At 64.9% G+C, this 17,762-nt stretch overlaps 2 protein-coding genes across 2 annotated transcripts in view; one reads left to right on the forward strand and one right to left on the reverse strand.

The window, feature by feature from the left end:
* Positions 1-16,782, forward strand: part of MYO15B (myosin XVB) — a 28,666-nt gene extending 11,884 nt beyond the window's left edge. The window contains exons 17-64 of the mRNA XM_056138410.1: positions 193-270; positions 479-579; positions 656-701; positions 770-894; positions 1,072-1,189; positions 1,969-2,132; positions 5,047-5,140; positions 5,629-5,685; positions 5,817-5,874; positions 6,087-6,217; positions 6,809-6,904; positions 6,987-7,222; positions 7,325-7,503; positions 7,657-7,729; positions 8,248-8,409; positions 8,573-8,653; positions 8,725-8,833; positions 8,914-8,989; positions 9,074-9,149; positions 9,204-9,342; positions 9,419-9,529; positions 9,779-9,860; positions 10,451-10,649; positions 10,727-10,817; positions 10,908-11,133; positions 11,465-11,577; positions 11,669-11,728; positions 12,106-12,181; positions 12,276-12,394; positions 12,477-12,595; positions 12,688-12,829; positions 12,912-13,023; positions 13,105-13,235; positions 13,560-13,705; positions 13,800-13,851; positions 13,940-14,012; positions 14,253-14,329; positions 14,441-14,514; positions 14,586-14,701; positions 14,789-14,883; positions 15,061-15,138; positions 15,226-15,322; positions 15,414-15,559; positions 15,638-15,753; positions 15,833-15,966; positions 16,045-16,178; positions 16,253-16,393; positions 16,563-16,782. Of these exons, the coding sequence (XP_055994385.1) occupies positions 193-270; positions 479-579; positions 656-701; positions 770-894; positions 1,072-1,189; positions 1,969-2,132; positions 5,047-5,140; positions 5,629-5,685; positions 5,817-5,874; positions 6,087-6,217; positions 6,809-6,904; positions 6,987-7,222; positions 7,325-7,503; positions 7,657-7,729; positions 8,248-8,409; positions 8,573-8,653; positions 8,725-8,833; positions 8,914-8,989; positions 9,074-9,149; positions 9,204-9,342; positions 9,419-9,529; positions 9,779-9,860; positions 10,451-10,649; positions 10,727-10,817; positions 10,908-11,133; positions 11,465-11,577; positions 11,669-11,728; positions 12,106-12,181; positions 12,276-12,394; positions 12,477-12,595; positions 12,688-12,829; positions 12,912-13,023; positions 13,105-13,235; positions 13,560-13,705; positions 13,800-13,851; positions 13,940-14,012; positions 14,253-14,329; positions 14,441-14,514; positions 14,586-14,701; positions 14,789-14,883; positions 15,061-15,138; positions 15,226-15,322; positions 15,414-15,559; positions 15,638-15,753; positions 15,833-15,966; positions 16,045-16,178; positions 16,253-16,393; positions 16,563-16,619 (5,316 nt within the window). The 3' untranslated portion in view covers positions 16,620-16,782. The remainder of the gene's footprint in view (positions 1-192; positions 271-478; positions 580-655; positions 702-769; positions 895-1,071; positions 1,190-1,968; positions 2,133-5,046; positions 5,141-5,628; positions 5,686-5,816; positions 5,875-6,086; positions 6,218-6,808; positions 6,905-6,986; positions 7,223-7,324; positions 7,504-7,656; positions 7,730-8,247; positions 8,410-8,572; positions 8,654-8,724; positions 8,834-8,913; positions 8,990-9,073; positions 9,150-9,203; positions 9,343-9,418; positions 9,530-9,778; positions 9,861-10,450; positions 10,650-10,726; positions 10,818-10,907; positions 11,134-11,464; positions 11,578-11,668; positions 11,729-12,105; positions 12,182-12,275; positions 12,395-12,476; positions 12,596-12,687; positions 12,830-12,911; positions 13,024-13,104; positions 13,236-13,559; positions 13,706-13,799; positions 13,852-13,939; positions 14,013-14,252; positions 14,330-14,440; positions 14,515-14,585; positions 14,702-14,788; positions 14,884-15,060; positions 15,139-15,225; positions 15,323-15,413; positions 15,560-15,637; positions 15,754-15,832; positions 15,967-16,044; positions 16,179-16,252; positions 16,394-16,562) is intronic.
* Positions 16,783-17,006: 224 nt separating this feature from the next.
* The window catches only part of RECQL5 (RecQ like helicase 5), a 32,654-nt gene continuing 31,898 nt past the window's right edge, over positions 17,007-17,762 (reverse strand). The window contains exons 17-19 of the mRNA XM_056138052.1: positions 17,511-17,711; positions 17,364-17,433; positions 17,007-17,284 (exon numbers count right to left, since the gene is read on the reverse strand). Of these exons, the coding sequence (XP_055994027.1) occupies positions 17,184-17,284; positions 17,364-17,433; positions 17,511-17,711 (372 nt within the window). The 3' untranslated portion in view covers positions 17,007-17,183. The remainder of the gene's footprint in view (positions 17,285-17,363; positions 17,434-17,510; positions 17,712-17,762) is intronic.

Raw genomic sequence — 17,762 nt, forward strand, 5'->3', positions numbered from 1 at the left:
TTCACACATGCAAGGATAGTACTGTGGGCCTGAGTCTTGGCCAAGCTTGCAGCCTGAAACCTCCGCTGAGTTTCTGGCTGTTTCTCTGCTCATCTCTGGGGGGAGGTAAGATTCACCTTCACGGTCTTCTCTGAACCTGGGGGGAGCGGCAGAGAGATGTGCCCCATGCGCCCAACCCCCACTGACTTGCAGGTTCACAAGTTTCTAAGCAGAAACCGGGACAGCATTGCTCCGGACGTGGTGGACATGCTGGCCCAGAGCCAGCTTCAGGTGCCCCGCAGCCCCCGCCGGGTTCCCCCCCCCCCCCGTCCTGGAGGGTATGAATGTGCCCAAGGGCTGGCACATTGGATCCTGGGCTGGCCCACCTAGGCAGCAGGGCATGGGGGCAGTTGGGCAGTGGGGAGTGAGGTGGGCAGCGGGGAGTGAGGCGGGCAGTGGTGCCGGGCAGCAGGGCAGTGGCCACCCCTCTCGTACCCAGCTGGTGGGCAGCTTGTTCCAGGCCTGTGGAGGACAAGGCCGAGCCACGCTGGCCTCCAGCTTCCAGCGCGCCTTGGGGGACCTCCTGGCCCAGCTGGGCAGGTGGGTATCCACCCCCCCAGAACCAGAGGGGACGGGGTGAGCTGCTCTGTGCCTAGTGACCAGTCCTTCCTGCCAGGAGCCGAGTCTTCGTCATCCAGTGCGTCCAGCCCAACCCCAGGAGGGTGAGCGCCCCCCTCCCGGAGACCCCTCCCTGCTCCTTGTGCCCGGCTCAGCCTGTCCCTGGCCACAGCTGCCAGGCGTCTTTGACGTGGGACATGTGGCGGAACAGCTGCGCCAGGCGGGCGTCCTGGAGATGGTGTGCAGCCGTGGTACCACCCTCCCTGTGCGCAGGCCCTTCCGGGACTTCCTGGCCAGGTGTGGAGGCTGGGGGGAGACGAGGACCCCGGGATTGCTGGCTGGGGACCCACTTTCCAGAACCCAGGGTGCCACCTCCCTCCCCGCTGCCCCCTGCCCTCCTGGTCCCCGACCCACCTCAGCTTCTGACACCAAAGCTCGTGAGCTCGCCCAAACCTCAGCTCTCCTGGGGGGCAGGTTCCAGGCCCTGGGGACGCACCTGCAGGGGGACCCCTCGGATCGGGAGAGATGCAGCGCCATCCTGAGCCAGGTGCTAGGGGCTGAGTCCCCCGTCTACCACCTCGGAACCACCCAGGTATGTGTGTGTGCATGTGCTTGCGCCTATGTGTGTATATGTGCATGTGTGTGCGTGTGTATATGTATGTGCATGCATGTGTGCATATGTGTGTGTTTATGAGTGCACGCGTGTGTGCGCACCTATGTGCGTGTGTGTGCAGGTATGTATGCATGTGTATGTATGCATGTGGGCTGGAGCGATAGCACAGCGGGTAGGGCGTCCGCCTTACAAGCGGCCAACATGGCCGACTCGAGTTCGATTCCTCCGCCCCTCTCGGAGAGCCCGGCAAGCTACCGAGAGTATTCGATATGCCAGACACAGTAACAACAAAGTCTCCAATGGAGACGTTACTGGGCCCGCTCGAGCAAATCGACGATCAACGGGAGGGCCTTTACCTTTACCTTTATGAGTGCACGCGTGTGTGCGCACCTATGTGCGTGTGTGTGCAGGTATGTATGCATGTGTGTGAATGTGTACACATGTGCGGGTGTACTTATCCACGCATGCATGTGTGTACACACATATGTGTGCATGTGTGTATATGCATGTGCACATATGTGTGTGCATTTGCATATGTGTACACACATGTGCATGTGTGTATGTGTTTGTATATGCATGTGTGTGTGCATATATGCATGTGTGTGCGTGCACTGGTGGACACACGGGCAGACACAGGTTTGCATCCGGGGTGGCCGGGGTGGGGTCACCCTGAGGATCAGCCTGTGGCTGGCAGGAGGAGGAGGCTGAGACCCAGCAGGAAACGGATGCCCCTGCCGTGTTTGCACCTCTGCCCACAGGTGCTGCTGCAGGAGTCGGCCTGGCAGCGGCTGGAGCAGCTCCGCGCCCAGCGCCGCACCCAGACCCTACTGGCCCTGCGCCGCGGCCTCCGCGCCTGTCTGTCCCACCAGCGCCTCCGCCTGCTGCCCCGCGTGCAGGCACGTGTCCGCGGGCTCCAGGCCAGGTGTGTGGGGCAGGGAGAGCCCGGGGGACCCCTGGGGTGGGGGCCTCCCGTGTGTAGTCATTCCTGGACCGTGTGCCCCCACAGCAAGCTAGCCGAGCCCCTGCCCCTCAGGGCCTCTCCTGTCCCCCACTGGCTGTGGGCAGGGCCTTGAAGCAGGGGCTGAGGCATAGAGGGAGCGCACAGGCCTGGCCTGCGCAGGCCTGGACACAGATCCCCACCCCGGCACCATAGATGCAAAAAGCAGATGGCGGGGGTGGGGGCCAGTCACAGTGCTGGCAGGAAGTCAGTCGTGCCTTGACCGCCTTGCTGGCACTTTCTTTGGGAGGAACAGTGCAAGGACTGTCCCCTAGAGGGGATGGCCCCCAAGCACTATTGAGTGTCACCACCAAAAGAATTTAATAGAGAGGCCAGAGTGGTAGCACAGCTAGCAGGGCACTTACCTTGCATGTGGCTAACCTAGGTTCGATCCTGGCATCCCATATGGCCCCTGGGCACCACCAGGAGTGATTCCTGAGAGCAGAGCCAGGAGTCAGCCCTGCGCATCACCGCATGACCCAAAAACTACAACAAAAAGACAGTGTCATTGAAGGGGACAGGGCTGCCCCCCCTCCCCCGTAACCACTCTCCCCCACCCATTTTCTCCATCTACTTCCTTCCTCTGTGAATTTGCCTCTTCCAAAGAGTTCTTGTAAGTCACCTCCTACAGTAGTCCTTCTTATTTCTGAGTTTGGGGTCACACCCAGCAGTGCTAGGGCTGACTCCTGGCTCTGCATTAGAAACCACCCCGGGCGGGCTCAGGCCCCATTACCGGGACCCAGGATTGAACCCAGACCGGCTACAAGCAAAGCAAGCACCTTACCTCCCGTCCTACTGTTTCAGCACCTTTTATTCTGGGGGTGGGGGGAACCACTACTGGCTGTACTCGGGGTCCACTCTTGGCTGCCGCTGGCGGTGGAGGGACTGCTGTGGGCTGGGGGGTGGCAAGGGTCCCCTGCAGCCTGGCCGCGGGCGTTCGGCTCTCTTGTCGTCATTCCTCACGTCTGGCTGAGGCTGTTGCTTTCAGGTTCAGCCACAGCATAGGTCAGAATTACTTTTTCTTTTGTTTTGGGGGCCACACCCACCACCACGGTCTCTGGCCTGAGCACTTCATTTCCCGCCAGGGATGTTGCTTACGGTTAGATCCACTTGCCTGTGCGTGCATAAGGCCCCGGTTCAATCCCTGGCACCACAAAAAGCACAAACAGAATTTTACTTCTTGTTTTTTTGTTTGTTTGTTGGTGGGAGGGCACCCCACCCAGCTGTGCCCAGGGTTCACTCCTGGTTGTGCTCAGGGAGCACTCCTGGGCAGGCTGCGGGGTGAACCCAGGTCAGCGCGTGTAAGGCAAGTGGCCGACCCCCCTGCATTAGCGCTCTGATCCCTCTGTGAAGTGATTTTTGTTTTTGTTTGGAGGGGTCTACCCAGCTGTGCTCAGGGCTTCCTCCCGGCTCTGCACTCAGGGATCATTCCTGGCGGGCTCGGGGATCGTGTGAGGTGCCGGGGACTGCACCCACTGAGACGTGAGCAGAGCAAGCGGGTGCCCATTCTGGAGGGCTCGGGGGCATGTAAGGTGCCTCTGCGGTCCTGGCCTGGTCTCCGCCCGGGGCCATAGAGCTTGTTTCTCTACCTGCTTTTGAGTGGGGTCAGGGTCTTTGCTGCCGAGCTCTGTGGGTTGTGTCTGGACATCAGACGTTTATCCAAAATAGGATTTGCAGAGGCCAAGAAACCATCCAGCGGCTAAGGTGATTGCCTCGAACATCGCCAACTTAGGTTTGATCCCCAGCATCCCATACGGCCCCTGAGCCCGCCAGGGGTGGTGTCTGAGCAGTCAGGAGTGAGCCCTGAGCACCGCCAGATGTGACTCAAACCTGCCCCTCTAAAAGAAACGGCCAGGTGCTGGAGCGATAGCACAGCGGGTAGGGCATTTGCCTTGCATGCGGCCGACCCGGGTTTGATTCCCAGCATCCCATATGGTCCCCCGAGCACTGCCAAGAGTAATTCCTGAGTGCAGAGCCAGGAGTAATCCCTGAGCATCACTGGGTGTGACCCAAAAAGCAAAAAAAAAAAAAAAAAAAAGGAAAAACAAAAAACAGCCAATAGTTGGAGCTTTTTTGGTCACACCGGGTGATGCACAGAGATTACTCCTGGCTCTGAACTCAGGAATTACCCTTGTTGGTGCTCGGGGGACCATATGGAATGCCAGGGATCAAATCTGGATTGGCCGGATGCAAGGCAAAGGCCTCCCTGCTGTGCTGTCGCTCCAGCCCCTGGAACAAATTCTTGGGTGCAGGAAGGAAAGTTGATTTTTCTCCCAGCTGTGGCCCCTGATATACTCTCTGACTCCTCCCCTCCCCCATGGCAGTTTCTGCCTCTGAGTTTATTAAAATCTGCCTATTCAAAGTGATTATTTTTGAGTTAAGATAATTTCTCTCAACTCAGAGGAGAGAGAGTGAGCAAATATTGACTTTATAATGCAAATCAATCAATGACCTTCTCCACTTATCTTCAGGAAAAGAAAGTTGCAGGGTTTTGTGTTTTAAGGACTTTGCCCCTCTTGGGGTGCCAGGGACTGAACCCGGGTCGGCTGCGCGCAAGGCCAGCGCCTCCCCCTCAGGATCCCTCTAGCCCCTCAAGAATTTTTTAATGAGGTTCTCTGGGGTCCGACGTGATGCGCATTCCCAGTGTTCTCTGGACTTATAGCTTGGTTTGTTTCGGAGGAATCACACCCGCTGCCCTGGGCTGGGGGACGGGCCGAGGGAATGCGCGTGCCTGGCGCACACTGCAGCCCCCGAGCCCTCTCGCTGGGCCCCGCGTCGTGGCGGGGGCTGCGACCCCGCCGTGGCCTCCTCACACCCCCACCCCTTCCCGGGTCTCCAGGAAGCGCTACATGCAGCGGCGTGCAGCGCTGGCCCAGCTGACCGCAGTGCTCCTGGTGGTCCGGCCACTGCTCTGGACACGCCAAAGGCTGCAGGTGCGAGGGGTGGACGGTGGGAAGACCAGCCACCCCCCCCCCCCATGGGTCCCCGCCCGGTTCTCTTGGTCCCCGCTCGCAGCCTCAGGCTCTGGCTCTGCGGGCAGGGCCGGCGGCCTGGACTTCCGGGAGTCCTGGACCCTTCCATCCTGCACTGCCCCCGCCCCGGGTCCCCTCCGGCCCGCCCCGACCCCCTTCTCCGCCCAATGATTCCGATTTGGGGCCCATAAAGCAGCTCAAAGGTCGGGGCTCACACGCTGCCCCTTCTTGGCCCCTCCCTGCCCGGACTTTGCCCTCGGTGCTGACCATTCATGCCCACTTCCCGGCACCCAGGCAGACCGACAGGGCCGCGCTCGGCTGGAGGCTGCTGAGGGCTCTGCAGCGTGGACCCCCACAGGGTCTGCTCTAGAGGAGGTGGGTGGGCGGGGCAGCGGGCACCGAGGGGAGAGTCCCTGGAGGCAGAGGCGCGTCCCCTCTGACCCCCGAAGTGTGGTTACGGGCGTGGCCAGCACCGCAGCGAGGGCCCCGACACAGCGTCTATCATGGTAGGTGGGCTGGACCCTGGGACCCACACGGAGGCGGGGGGGGGATGGGTGCCCCAAGGGCAGGCTGATACCCCCGGGTGGGAGTGGGGGTCCCCCGTGCCCCTCTACTTGGGCGACTGGTCCTCCCGCAGGAGCTGCAGCGCGCGGAGCTCCCGGCCGAGCTGGCTGTCATGCTGAAGATCGCAGAAGGTAGTCTCTTTCTCTCTCTGGTTCTGGGGTCGCCCTGCTGGTGCTCCCAGCACGGTTCTCTGAGCTGTCAGCCCATGCCCCCAGTGTTGTCCTGTCTGATGTGGCGCTGGGCCGTGGGTGGGTCTGTCCCAGGGGTCCCGCTCCCTGGGGGCAGGCGAGGAGGGGTGGGGGTGGGGCCGGGCCCCCCCTGGGAGCTTCTGTGCTGTCCCCAGGCCGTCAGCAGGCCTTGACCGAGAGCATCAAGGAGTCTCTGCCCCCGGAAGTGCCCGTCAGGCCCAGCCTGGCGCTCCCGCCTGACATTGACAGTTTCCCCTTCTCCAGCTTTGTCTCCACCGGCTTTCAGGTAAACGCCCTCCTGCCCCGCACTCTCCCCAAGCTCCCCGGGGACCATCCCGAGGCCAGGTGACAGCTTTGCAGGGCCACTTTGCTTGGATCACGGGGCCACACCCAGGACCACACCTATGGTCAGGGCTGCCCTGGGTGCCTCATGAAGAGGAGGAACAACAGGAAAATGTCCACGGGCTAACAGCAGGGAGGGCTCTGGACAGTGGGGAGGGCACTGGACAGCAGGGCAGGCACTGCCCTGCGTGTGGCCAGCCGGGGTTCGTGCAGGAACAGACTTGCAGAGCGGGGCACCCAGTCCCACTGGCAGGAGGCGCTGCCCGAGTCCCCTAACATGGAGGCTCCGGCTCAGCCCAGGTACTGTCTTGTGAGCCCAAGGAGCGATCCAGATGCTTGGGGAGGTGTGTGTGTGGGGGGTCTTTGTTGTTTGTTTTGTCACCAAGCGGTGCCAGTGCCGGTGCCAGGACAGACCCAGGAAGAGCTTCTGGCACTGGCCAGGGCTCTGGCCCTCTGCGCAGGCTGAAGGCTGTTTCTCCTGCCTGTCCCCTCTCTCGGTCTCGCTCTTCAGCCTCCATCCCCTCCTTCTTTGCAGGATCCAGCCCTGCCCAGTCCCGGGCAGCTGCTGACCAAGCCACTGACCCGGCTGGCTGGGGAGAACCCCCAGAAAGTGCTGGACATCAACAAAGTGGTGAGTGACCCTCAGGAGGGGCCAGGGTCGTCTTGGGCCCCGGGGCAGCTCCGGCCCTGCCCTCACGCGCCTCTGTCGGCAGCTGCTGTGGCTCCTGAAGGACAGCTCGCTGGCCCCCTGGCAGGAGCAGACCCTGGGCACGTACCTGGTGCAGCAGGGCCAGCGGCAACCCCGGCTGCGGGATGAGCTCTTCAGCCAGCTGGTGGCCCAGCTCTGGCAGAACCCCGACGGGCAGCAGAGCCAGCGCGGCTGGGCCCTCATGGCCACCCTGCTCAGTGCCTTCCCCCCGCTGCCCGCCCTGCAGAAGCCGCTGCTCAAGTAAGGCCCTGGCCGGTGGGGGCGGGGGGTCCAGGGGGGCCCCAGGAGGCGTCCCTGGGCCGAGCTGACCACCTCCCCACCCCCTCCTCACTCTGCCTGCAGGTTCGTGTCCGACCAGGCACCCCAGGGCATGGCTGCCCTGTGCCAGCACAAGCTGCTGGGGGCGCTGGAGCAGGCACAGGTGACCCCTGGGGTGGCTCGGGCCCATGCCCCCACCCAGCTGGAGTGGACGGCAGGGTGGCGGCGGGGCCGCATGGCACTGGACGTCTCCACTTTCAATGGTGAGTCCTCACTCTTCCTGCACCCTCCCTCCCCCTCGTCCTGCTCGAATCCCAGTGTCCCCGCCCCCTCCCTGTCACCCCTCTCTCCTGCTTTGGAACTCTTCCCCATGACCTGAATGCCCCCACCCCCGGCCTCCCTCCCACCCGCAACAGAGCGCTGCTACTCAGCGGAAGTGGAGTCCTGGACCACTGGGGAGGAGCTGGCTGGACGCATCCTGCAAGCACAGTAAGGGGGGGCAGGTTCCTGTCCCCCCAGCTCAGCAGCCCCACCTGGAGGCAGGGCGGGGGAGCACGGTGGGGGCAAGTGGCCAGTCCAAGCTGGCACTGTGGCGCACCTGGAGGCTTCTCCTTGATCCTCTCTGGGCCGGCAGGGGCCGGAGCCATACTAGAGCCAGGAGGGTGCTGGCTTTGCATGGGTTTGATCCCAAGCACTGCATAGGGTCCCCTGAGCCCTGCCAGGAGTGACCCCTGAGCACAGAGCCAGGAGTGAGTCCTGAGAACTGCCGGCCGTGGCCCAGAGACCAAAATATCCAGACAGACCCGCAACAAAAACCTGGGTCAATGGCCATGTGCTTGTCTGAGGGGGGAGGGAGGAGGGCTGTGCGCGGAGCCTTTGAAACCAGCACGGTGAAACCTGGGCTCCTGCCTGTCCAGAGTCAGGACCCTCTGTAGCATCCCGCCCCCCCCCCCCACCCCGCTTGGGTCCTCGAGCCTTTAGGTGGTCACCACCTCTGTCCCTCGCAGGGGTCTGGAGGTGCCCCCACGTGGCTGGTCCGTGTCACTGCACTCCGGGGACTCCTGGCAGGATCTGCTGGGCTGTGACTTCGTGCTGGATCTCATCGGCCAAACTGAAGACTTGGGGGACCCCTCGACCCCCCGCAGCTACCCCATCACCCCCCGGGGCCTGTAGGTGGCCGCGGACACTTTTGGCCCTCCCAACTCCGGTCCCTCTCCTGGGAACTCTGGGGGGTGGCCCTCTTCCCGTGCCCTCTCCCTCCTCTGGGGACCCTGAAAACAGCTTCTCCATGCAGTCCGGGGACTTCCTGAGCTGGGCCTCTTTCTCCTGCAGAGTCGAGGATATCCCCCCCGCCCCTGGCTTCCAGGCCCCCTCCCTGTTCCCCGACCCTCCCCCAGGCCCTGCCCCGACACTGCTTGGCAACACCTCAGGTGAGGGTGACCTCGGGCCCTGCGCAGACGGTGGGCTGGGCAGTGGGCAGGAAGGCCCGGATCACTGACCTCCCATGTCCCTGCAGCCAGGTCTCAGGCCCCGGGAACCCTGGACAACTTCGTGGACCACCTCTTCAATCCCGTCCTCTCCGAGAGCCCCAGTGTGAGTCCTGCACCCCAGCCCGGCTGCCCCCCATGCCCCCCCGCCCCCCTGGCTCCAGCCTGTCTCCTTTGCCCCTGCAGGACCTGGAGCAGAGCCTGGCCCTGAGCAGCCGCATGAAGGGAGGGGGTGGCGTTGGGCCCATGCAGCAGGGCATGTGTGAGTGTGGGCCCTTCACCCTCGCACCGGGAAGGGAAGGGAGTGAGGCTGGAGGGAGGCGTCGGGATGGGGCTGACCCCGAAGACCCTGTTTCCTCAGTGTATCCGGGGATGATGCAGATGCCGGGGTACCAGCCCCCCATGGTACCTGCACCTATGATGCCAGGTGAGGCAGGGCTAGCCGGGTGCTGGGTGTATGTGTGTGGGGGGTCAAGGCCTCCCCCACCAACCTTGCCAGCACCCCCTGTTGCAGTGATGATGCCGCCGCTGCCGCAAGCTCCGTTTCCGAGCATGAACCCGCAGGAGCTGTGGCTCCAGCAGCAGAACTTCATCAACCAGCAAGCGATGATTATGGTGGGGGCAGCGCCCTGGGACTGTGGGTCGGGGTGGGGGCCGGCGGGGCCACCCTCACGCGCATCTTGCTGTGCAGGCCCAGCAGGTGGCGGCCTCGGCCCTGAGCATGTCCCGGGAGCAGTGGCAGCAGCAGCCGGCCAGGAGGCAGCCGGGTCCCCCACAGGACCAGGGCCAGGAGCTGGAGCCGGTGGGCGCGGGGCTGATGTGGAGGGGTGAGGGGAGGGGGGCGGCTGATGGGGGGGAGTGTCTGGCCCTGAGGGGGTCCCGGGACAGCAGGCTGAGCCTTTGTTGTTTTGTCTGTTTTGTTTCCTTTTTGGTTTTGGTACTGGGCAGTGCTCAGGGCCCACACCGGGCAGGACTCAGGGTTGAACCTGGACCTGAAGCTGCTGGATTCCAGCCCTTGAGCCTCTGTTTTCATATGTCCCTCTCGTCACAGGATGAGTGGCCACCAGAGTTGGACGATGGAACAGAGAGTACCAGGAGCTTCCAGGAGAAACGGGCATATTTCCAGAAGATCGGTGAGGGTCTGGGCAGGAGGGCACCGCTCAGGCTCAGGAAGCAGATTCTGGAGCAGGGACCCGAGCAGGGGTGCTGACCAGAGTTTGCTCTCTGGCCTGTAGGGTCCCCCACCCCTGCCAGGAGTGATTCCTGAGCACAGAGCCAGTGTTGAACATTGCAGGGTGTGACCCCCCACCCCCCAAAAAATTTGTAGCACTGTCCTCTCATTCATCCATTTGCTTGAGCGGGCACAGGTAATGTCTCCATTGTGAGACTTGTTACTGTGTTTGGCATATTGAATACGCCACGGGGAAGCTTGCCAGGCTCTGCTATGCGGGCGGGACACTCTTGGTAGCTTGCTGGGATCTCCCAGAGGGGCGAAAGAATCAAACCCGGGTCGGCCACGTGCAAGGTAAAATGCCCTACCAAAAAACCAGGCCTCGGGCTCTCACAGGGCAGGGGCCAGCCAAGACTGTCCGGAAGCGCCCGACCAGAGTGTGGCTGCCGCCTCCGAGGGACACGCAGGAGCCGAAAGCGGGTGACGAAACCGACAGTGGACACAGGCCCCTGGCTGCGCCTGTGGCTGCCCCGCCGCCCGTGGCTGCCCCAGCGCCGGTGGCTGCCCCACCGCCCGTGGCCAAGAAGCCGCAGGCCAGAGCTCCACCGCCTGTGGAGGCCCCGCGCAGGGATGTGGTGCGGGCCAGCTCAGAGCCGGAGCCTCGGCCGCAGCCCAGCAGGGAGATCGGGAACCTGATCCGCATGTACCAGAGCCGCCCGGCCCCTGTGCCCACGCCCGTGCAGCCGACCAGGTGGGCCCCGGCCGGGGGGCGCGCGGGGCCCGCTGCGCCGGACGGGCCGCCCTGACCCCGGGCCTCTTCTCCGCCAGGAAGCCCGTGAATCTCTTCCTGAAGAAAAGCGACCCCAAGGACGAGGCGCTGGCCAAGCTGGGCATCAACGGTGCCCAGCCGTCCCCTTCGGTGAGGCCCGTTCCCGCTCTCCCCGGACTCGGGCTGAACTTGACCTCGCTCCTCGGTGAGGCTCAACGTGCCCTCTCGGTGCTCCCCCAGCCACTGTTCGCCAGCCCCAGGAAGGACCCCGCGCCCCCCGTAGCTCAGAAACCCCAAAAGGCGGGGCTCTCCAGCTCCATCAAGGAGAAACAGGGGCCCCTGCAGCAGCTGTTCGGCCAGACCAAGCCCCCCGTGCCACCGCCGTCCCCGCCGCCATCACCAAGACCCTCGCTGGCTCCACCGCCTCCACCTGAGACCAGAGCCGCTCCTAGGTCTCACTCTGGGGGTAAGGGGCGTGCCCTGTGGCGGGCGTGCCCCAGGATGAGGGGCGGTCATACAATGGGCGTGTCAGGGTAAGGGGTGTGGTCTCGTATCCTCGTCCCCGGAACCCGGGCCAGGGTTTCCAGCAGCCTTTGGGCTCTGAACTTTTGCAGCTTCTGTGCTCCTGCCCCGACCCGGCCAGGCACGCCACCCATGGGGTTCATCTGGCCAAGGAACTGGCCCTCACATCCCCATGGAGAACTTAATGGTGGGGGAGGGGAGCAGAAGGGACGGGCCGGGGGCTGGGGAGGACCTGCCAGGCTCTCAGCCTCTCGCCTGCCGGGCGCCCCCTGCAGGCATGACAGAGCCCATGCAGGACAGGGGCGTCTCGACGCAGCTGCACGCGCCCTCAGGCAGCGTGTGCTTTTCCTACGCCAACCCGGGCTGGAGGCTGTTCCTGCGCAAGGAGGTGGGCACCGGGCGGAGGAGGGATGGGGGAGGACAGGGGGCCTGGGGCAGAGGGCGCTGCTCCTGCTTACTCTCACTCCTGCCCTGTCCAGCTCTTCTATCCCCGGGAGAACTTCAGTCACCCCTCCTACCTCCGACTCCTGTGTGAGCAGGTGAGGCCACGGGCCCACCAGCCTTCATGGGGCCCTGCCAGTCCCATCGGCCCAGGGGCGGTGGGTTGGCATCCTTGGGAGGGCATAAAAAGTAGAGTGTGTGCCAGGGAGATGGTGTAGCTGCATCCTGGTCCCGAGTGGCCCTGAGAAATGCCATGCACACAGGGCTCAGAGCAGGCATCTGGTCCTGTGCCACCTCTGGCAGCTCCCCGATGGCTCTCCCCCGTTAGTTCCTCCATTTCTGGGAGAGCTGCAGCTTCTGAACCCCAGAGGTGGGTGGGGACAGTGTGCAGGTGGGGAGGGCAGGGAGATGCTGGGCACGGAGCCCCCTCTCGCAGCATTGTCTCTGAGGGGTCTGCCCCCTGCTTCGCCCCCAGATCATTCGGGACACCTTTGCCGAGTCCTGCACTCGAATATCCCAGAATGAGCGGCGCCGGATGAAAGAGCTACTGGGTATCGCGGGCCCCAGGGGGGCCCAAGGGTGGGGGGCCTGACTCTGGGGTTGTGGCAAGGGACCTCGGGACAGCCAGGCTGCTTCCATCTGCAGGGGACCTGGACATGGGCCTGGACTCGCTGCACAGTGCCGACGACAACGTTAAGAAGCGCATTGTGGTGGCCGCACGGGACAACTGGGCCAATTACTTCTCCCGCATCTTTCCTGTCGCGGTCAGTGCCAGGCTGGGTGGTCCCGAGGTGGAAGGTGTGAAGCGTGGGGCGGGGCCATGGTGACCACCCCGCTGGCCCGCAGGGGGAGAGTGGCAGTGACGTGCAGCTGCTGGCCGTGTCCCACCGAGGCCTGCGGCTACTCAAGGCAGCCCGAGGCACCAGCTTCCAGCCGGAGCAGCTGAAGACCCTCTGCTCCTTCAGGTGGGCCCACGCGGGCGCTCACCCTGACCCCCACCGCGCTCTCCCTTGCCCCTCTTGAGCACCCACCCTCCCCTCCCCCCTGCCGCCCCCAGCTTTGCGGAGGTGCTGGCCGTGGAGAGCCGCTCAGGCACCGCCTTGGAACTGTCGCTGAGGGGCGAGCAGCTGGTGCTGCACACTGCCTGGGCAGATGCCATCAAGGCCATGCTCGACCTGTTCCTGGCAGAGCTGAGGAAGGTGAGTGCCCGGCTGGGCTGGCTCCCTGGCCCCGGGGGACGTGGGGGGGCTGCGTGGGATCCTCCCCTCTGCTGTGCCCCAGGACTCTGGCTACGTGGTGGCCCTGAGGAGCTACATCACCGACGACCACAGCCTGCTCAGCTTCCAGCGCGGGGACCTCATCAAGCTGTCGCCGGCAGCCCCTCAGGAGCCAGGTACGGGGACGGCACTGGGGGCGGCCTGGGGGGGGCAGCGGGGGGTGTCAGGTGAAGGGGAGACCCCTGACTGCCTTGCAGGTTGGCAGTTTGGTTCCCTGAGTGGCCGCTCCGGACTCTTCCCCGCTGACATCGTGCAGCCGGCGGCCGCCCCCGACCCTTCCTTCGCACCCAAGCAGAGGAAAGACCGCGGCCAGGACGGGGCGGCCGAGGTGAGGGCCACTGCTCCCCACTCCTCCCTTACCGTGTCTCCCCAGCAGCACTGCACTGGGCAGGGAGTGTCTCTCACACGCGTGCACACACACACGTACACGCACACGACTCTCAGCACTGCAGTACCGAGTTGGTCATTGGGCAGGGAGTGTCCCGCGCACACACACACACACACACACACACACACAACACACACGCATGTGCTCTCAGCACTACCACACACATACACGTGTGCGCCACTCTCAGCACTGACGACTTGACTGCTGGTGGGACAGGTGCCCGGGCAGGCAGAGAGGGTGCCACCCAGTCTCCTGTGCTCCCAGCCTCCTGGCTGCATCTCATCACAGATGCAGAGCGAGGACGCTGCCAGCCTGCCCCCGTCCGTGAGCAGCGTGGTCCTGTCCATGGACTCCGAGAACTACAGCATGCCCGAGTTTGCACTGAAATACTTCTGGAAACCGCACGCCCTGTGAGTGCCCTGCAGCCGCCTTCCCAGATATGCCCCCTGGGACCCGTGGAGGCCGTGGACGGCCAACCAGCAGCCCACCCCACTCTCTCTGCAGGCCGCACCCCATGGACGCCAACAGCGCTGCCAGCCTGGTGCGCTACACCAAGGTGAGGGCCGGGAGGTGGCCAGGCCGTGACCTGCGAGTGGGCCCAGGCCCCCTGCCTCACAGCCCGGCCCCCATGTCTCTGGCTGCAGGGCCCCATCCCGCACTCCCTCATCAGCTTTTCAGATGAGAGCATCGCCAGGCAGGCGGTGGACAGCTTCCAGGGTGAGTGGCCCGGAAACCTGACCCTTGGGGCGAGATCTCCACTCGGGGGCTCCTAGGGGTCCCCACCCTGCCCTGAGGGTGGAGGGCACAGTCCGGCTGGAGGACAGCGGCGGGGGCAGTGGCCTGCACACGGGGGCGGCCCAGTGAGTCCATGGCTTGGGCTGAGCCCATTGCCCTGCTGCCCACTGGCCGCCAGGTGGGAAAGGCTCCCCGCCCCTCCTCACACCCTCCTGTCCATAGTGCTGAGGCAGTTCATGGGGGACCAGCCCTGGCCCAAGGGCAAGGACGAGCTGGACCTCCTGTACAGCCTGCTGAAGGTAGGCAGAGAGCGGTGCTCTGGCACCTGCAGCGTGGTGCGCAGGGACGGGAGGGGGCAGCGCAGCCGGCACGACTCCACTCCTGCTCCCGCCTCTCCCATCCCCCCCCAGCTGTGTCATCAGGAGCAGCTCAGAGATGAGATTTACTGCCAAGCCATCAAACAGGTCACAGGACACCCACGGCCGTGAGTGTGGGGACGGGTGGGGAGGGCCCTGGGGTGGCCCGGCCAGCCTGCAGCCCCGTCTCCCTCCACAGTGACTGCTGTGCCCGTGGCTGGACCTTCCTCAGCCTCCTCACTGGCTGCTTCCTGCCGTCGCCCACGCTCCTGCCCTATGTCACCAAGTTTCTGCAGGATTCGGGCCAGAGCCACGGTGCTGGGGCAGGCCGGGGGGTGGGGGGACCCGTGCAGTCCGGGTGGGGGCCTGAGGCTGCTGACCACAGCCCGCTCCTCTCTGCAGGCCAGGCCCAGTGCAGCCAGGAGCACCTCCAGAGCACCGTCAAGTATGGTGGGCGCCAGCGGCTGCCTTCCCCGGCAGAGCTGCGGGCATTCCTGGTACAGGGGTGCATCCGGGGGGCTGCTGGCATTCCTGGTATGGGGGTGCATTTGGGGGGTTGTCCCTTGGGGGGGCTGCGGGCATTCTGGGTACGGGAATGCTTGCAGCCGGCAGTCTGGTGAAGGGGAGCGGGGGCCTCTGCTGCTGGCCAATGACGCTGCAACCTGCCATGATAGAAAGGGCAAATGTCCCGCCTGCTGGTCATCTACCTGGCTGGGGGCACCAGCTTCAAGACTAACATCAAGACCTTCACAGTGAGTGCGGGCAGGACAGGAGGCAGGGAAGCTGCAGAACGGGCAGGTGCCCTGACCCAGCCCCTCTCACGGCCCGGCGGGGCTCAGGTGGCCAAGGACGTCCTGCAGCAGCTGTGCGGGAACATGGGCATCACGGACCCAGAGGAAGTCCAGGAGTTCACCCTCTTCCTCAACAAAGGGGAAGGTGTGTCTCCTGGGTGGGGAGGGCACTGCCCGCCAGGGGCGCCCCAGGGGAGGGGGGGGTCAGGCGGCCGCTGTGACGGGGCTCCCCCTAGGCCAGCTGGTGCGGCCCCTGCGGCCCCAAGAGTACCTCAACAGCGTGGTGGCCGATAAGGACACGAGGGTCCACAGCCGCAGGCTGGGCTGGGAGGCCCCGCTGCGCTTCAGCAACCCCATCTACGTCAGCGTCCACTACAGCCAGGTGAGAGGCGGGGCAGTGGGACCCCCTGCCTGGACCCCCCCTCCTGGGACTCAGGCACAGCCTCACTGCTGCCCACAGGTTCAGCTGGACTACGTGCAGGGGAAGCTGCTCATCGGCGCCCATGAGGAGGCCCAGCTGGCCAGGCTGGTGGCCCTGCAGTACCTCAGTGGTGCCCAGGGGGCCCCCGGCTCAGTGTAAGCTGCCCCCACTGTGCATGTGTTGTCCCCCCACGCCCCCACCTGGGCCCACGCTGACCTGCCCCGGTGTCCCCAGGCTGGATCCGTCCCAGTATGTGCCTCAGCCGCTGCTGTCGCAGGTGAACTTGGCTGCCGTCGCGAACCTGCTAAGGCAGGAGCTGCAGCAGTTGCAGGGGTGCAGCGCCCTGGACGCCCAGATCAGCTTCGTTGGTGGGTGTGGGCCCGGGACGGGGGTGGGGGGAGGTGGGCCTGCGGGGGCCCCCATCGCTCACCCGGCTGTGCCTGCAGAGGCTGTGAGTCAGCTGCCGCTGTTCGGCTACACGGCGTACATGCTGCTGCGCGTGAGTGAGCCCACCCTGCCCGGCCTTGGCATCCTGGGCATCAACCGGCAGCGGCTGGTCGTCATGGACCGCAGCTCCCAGGTGGGTCTGGGCCCCGAGGGTGCTCCCGCCCCCGGCCACTGCCCGTGCTGAGCTCCTGTCCCTGCCTGTCCCAGACACAGTGCTGCGCCATCGCCCTGCAGGATGTGCACCAGCTGCGCCTGCTGAGCCCGCAGGAGCACGGGGGCTCCCCAGGCCTGGAGCTGCACTACGGCCCCGCTGCCAGCCCCCACACCATCTGGTTCGAGCTGCCGCAGGTGGGTGGGGACGTGGGGAAGGGATGGGCAGGGGTGCCTGTGCAAGTGTGGGTAAGGGATGGTGTGCTGGTGAGGGTGTGGGCATGGGTGGGCTGGTACAGGGGGGTATGGGGTGCTGAGGGGGCTGGTGCTGGCGGGTGCGGGCTGGCCTAACTCTCGGCACCCCCAGGCTCAGGAGCTGCAGCAAACCATCACCTTCCTGATGGAGAAGTCAGCCGCCCCTTAAAGCCTCAGCCACAGGGGCGGGGGTCCCACAAGAGCTCCCGGACTCAAAATGTGTGCCTGACGGTGCCAGCAGCCACCAGGATCAGGACTGCCTGGCACTGTATTCTGGAACCTTCTGGCTTTGCCCCTGTGACCTGGGCCTGAAGCCCACTGGGAGAGCAATGGTGCCCCAGGGTGGGACTGGGGAGGGGCTGCCGGAACTCGGCCTGGGGGAGCGCCCCCCACCCGCACCTAACCAGGCACGGGAGAAGCAGCTACTGAGGAATAAAAGCTGGAGAGAAGGACTTAGTGGTGGTATGCGGACCCGCACTAGCTTTATTTCTCACCGAGCCCTTCCCTCACCTCTCCCTGGGTGGGAGCAGGGACGGGGCAGAGGCAGGACCATGGGCTCAAGGGCACTTCCTGAGTAAGCCTCCTGGCTGTGGGGCAGCTGGCCTGTGGCCGCCCTCTGGCCTTGAGGGCCGTATAGCGGGGAGGGGGGGTTCCTGAGAGTCAGCGGCTGGTGGGTCTTCCCGCCGGGATACGCCTTGCTGGGGGGATCCAGGGAAGGTCCTCAGGGCATGGGTCACCTCCGGGGGCCCCACAGGTCATGCCACTCGGCTTCGCTCTCGCACCGCGCCCGGCCGTGGAAGAACTGCTCGATGAGGTGCTGGGCCTGCTGCTTCACTAGGTCTGAGGTGGGGGGAGTGTGAACGCCAGCCCCTCCGCAGCCCCCTGCTGCCCCCCAGGGCCGCCAGGCACTCACTGCTCCTCCCCAGAGAGGGCTGCTGGGCCAGCGAATGTGACAGACACCGGGCAAAGCCTTTGAACAGCTCCTGCGGGCAGAGGGGATGAGCAAGGGGCGCCCCAACAGCCGCTCCTACCCCAGTCCACCGCGGTGGCCCCTGCCCACCTTGGATGCAAACTTGCCCTCCTTGTAGAAGGGGGTCAAGCATCGGACCACGACGCCGGCGGCCTCCTTCAGGGACACGCTGGGAGCTGAGGGCTCACTGTCCCCCGGGGCTCTGGGTTTCGAGGTGCCGACACAACCCTCAGCCCCGGGGCTCTTGGCAGGGGTGCACTGCCTCTTCTGGGTTCCGCTGCCAGGGCTCTCCTGGCCAGGGCACAAGGTGTCACCAGGGCTCCCTCCAGGGGGCGCCCGCTC

The sequence above is a fragment of the Sorex fumeus genome, unplaced genomic scaffold (genome assembly GCF_029834395.1).
Source record: "Sorex fumeus unplaced genomic scaffold, SorFum_2.1 ptg000128l, whole genome shotgun sequence".
NCBI classification, from domain to species: Eukaryota; Metazoa; Chordata; class Mammalia; order Eulipotyphla; family Soricidae; genus Sorex; species Sorex fumeus.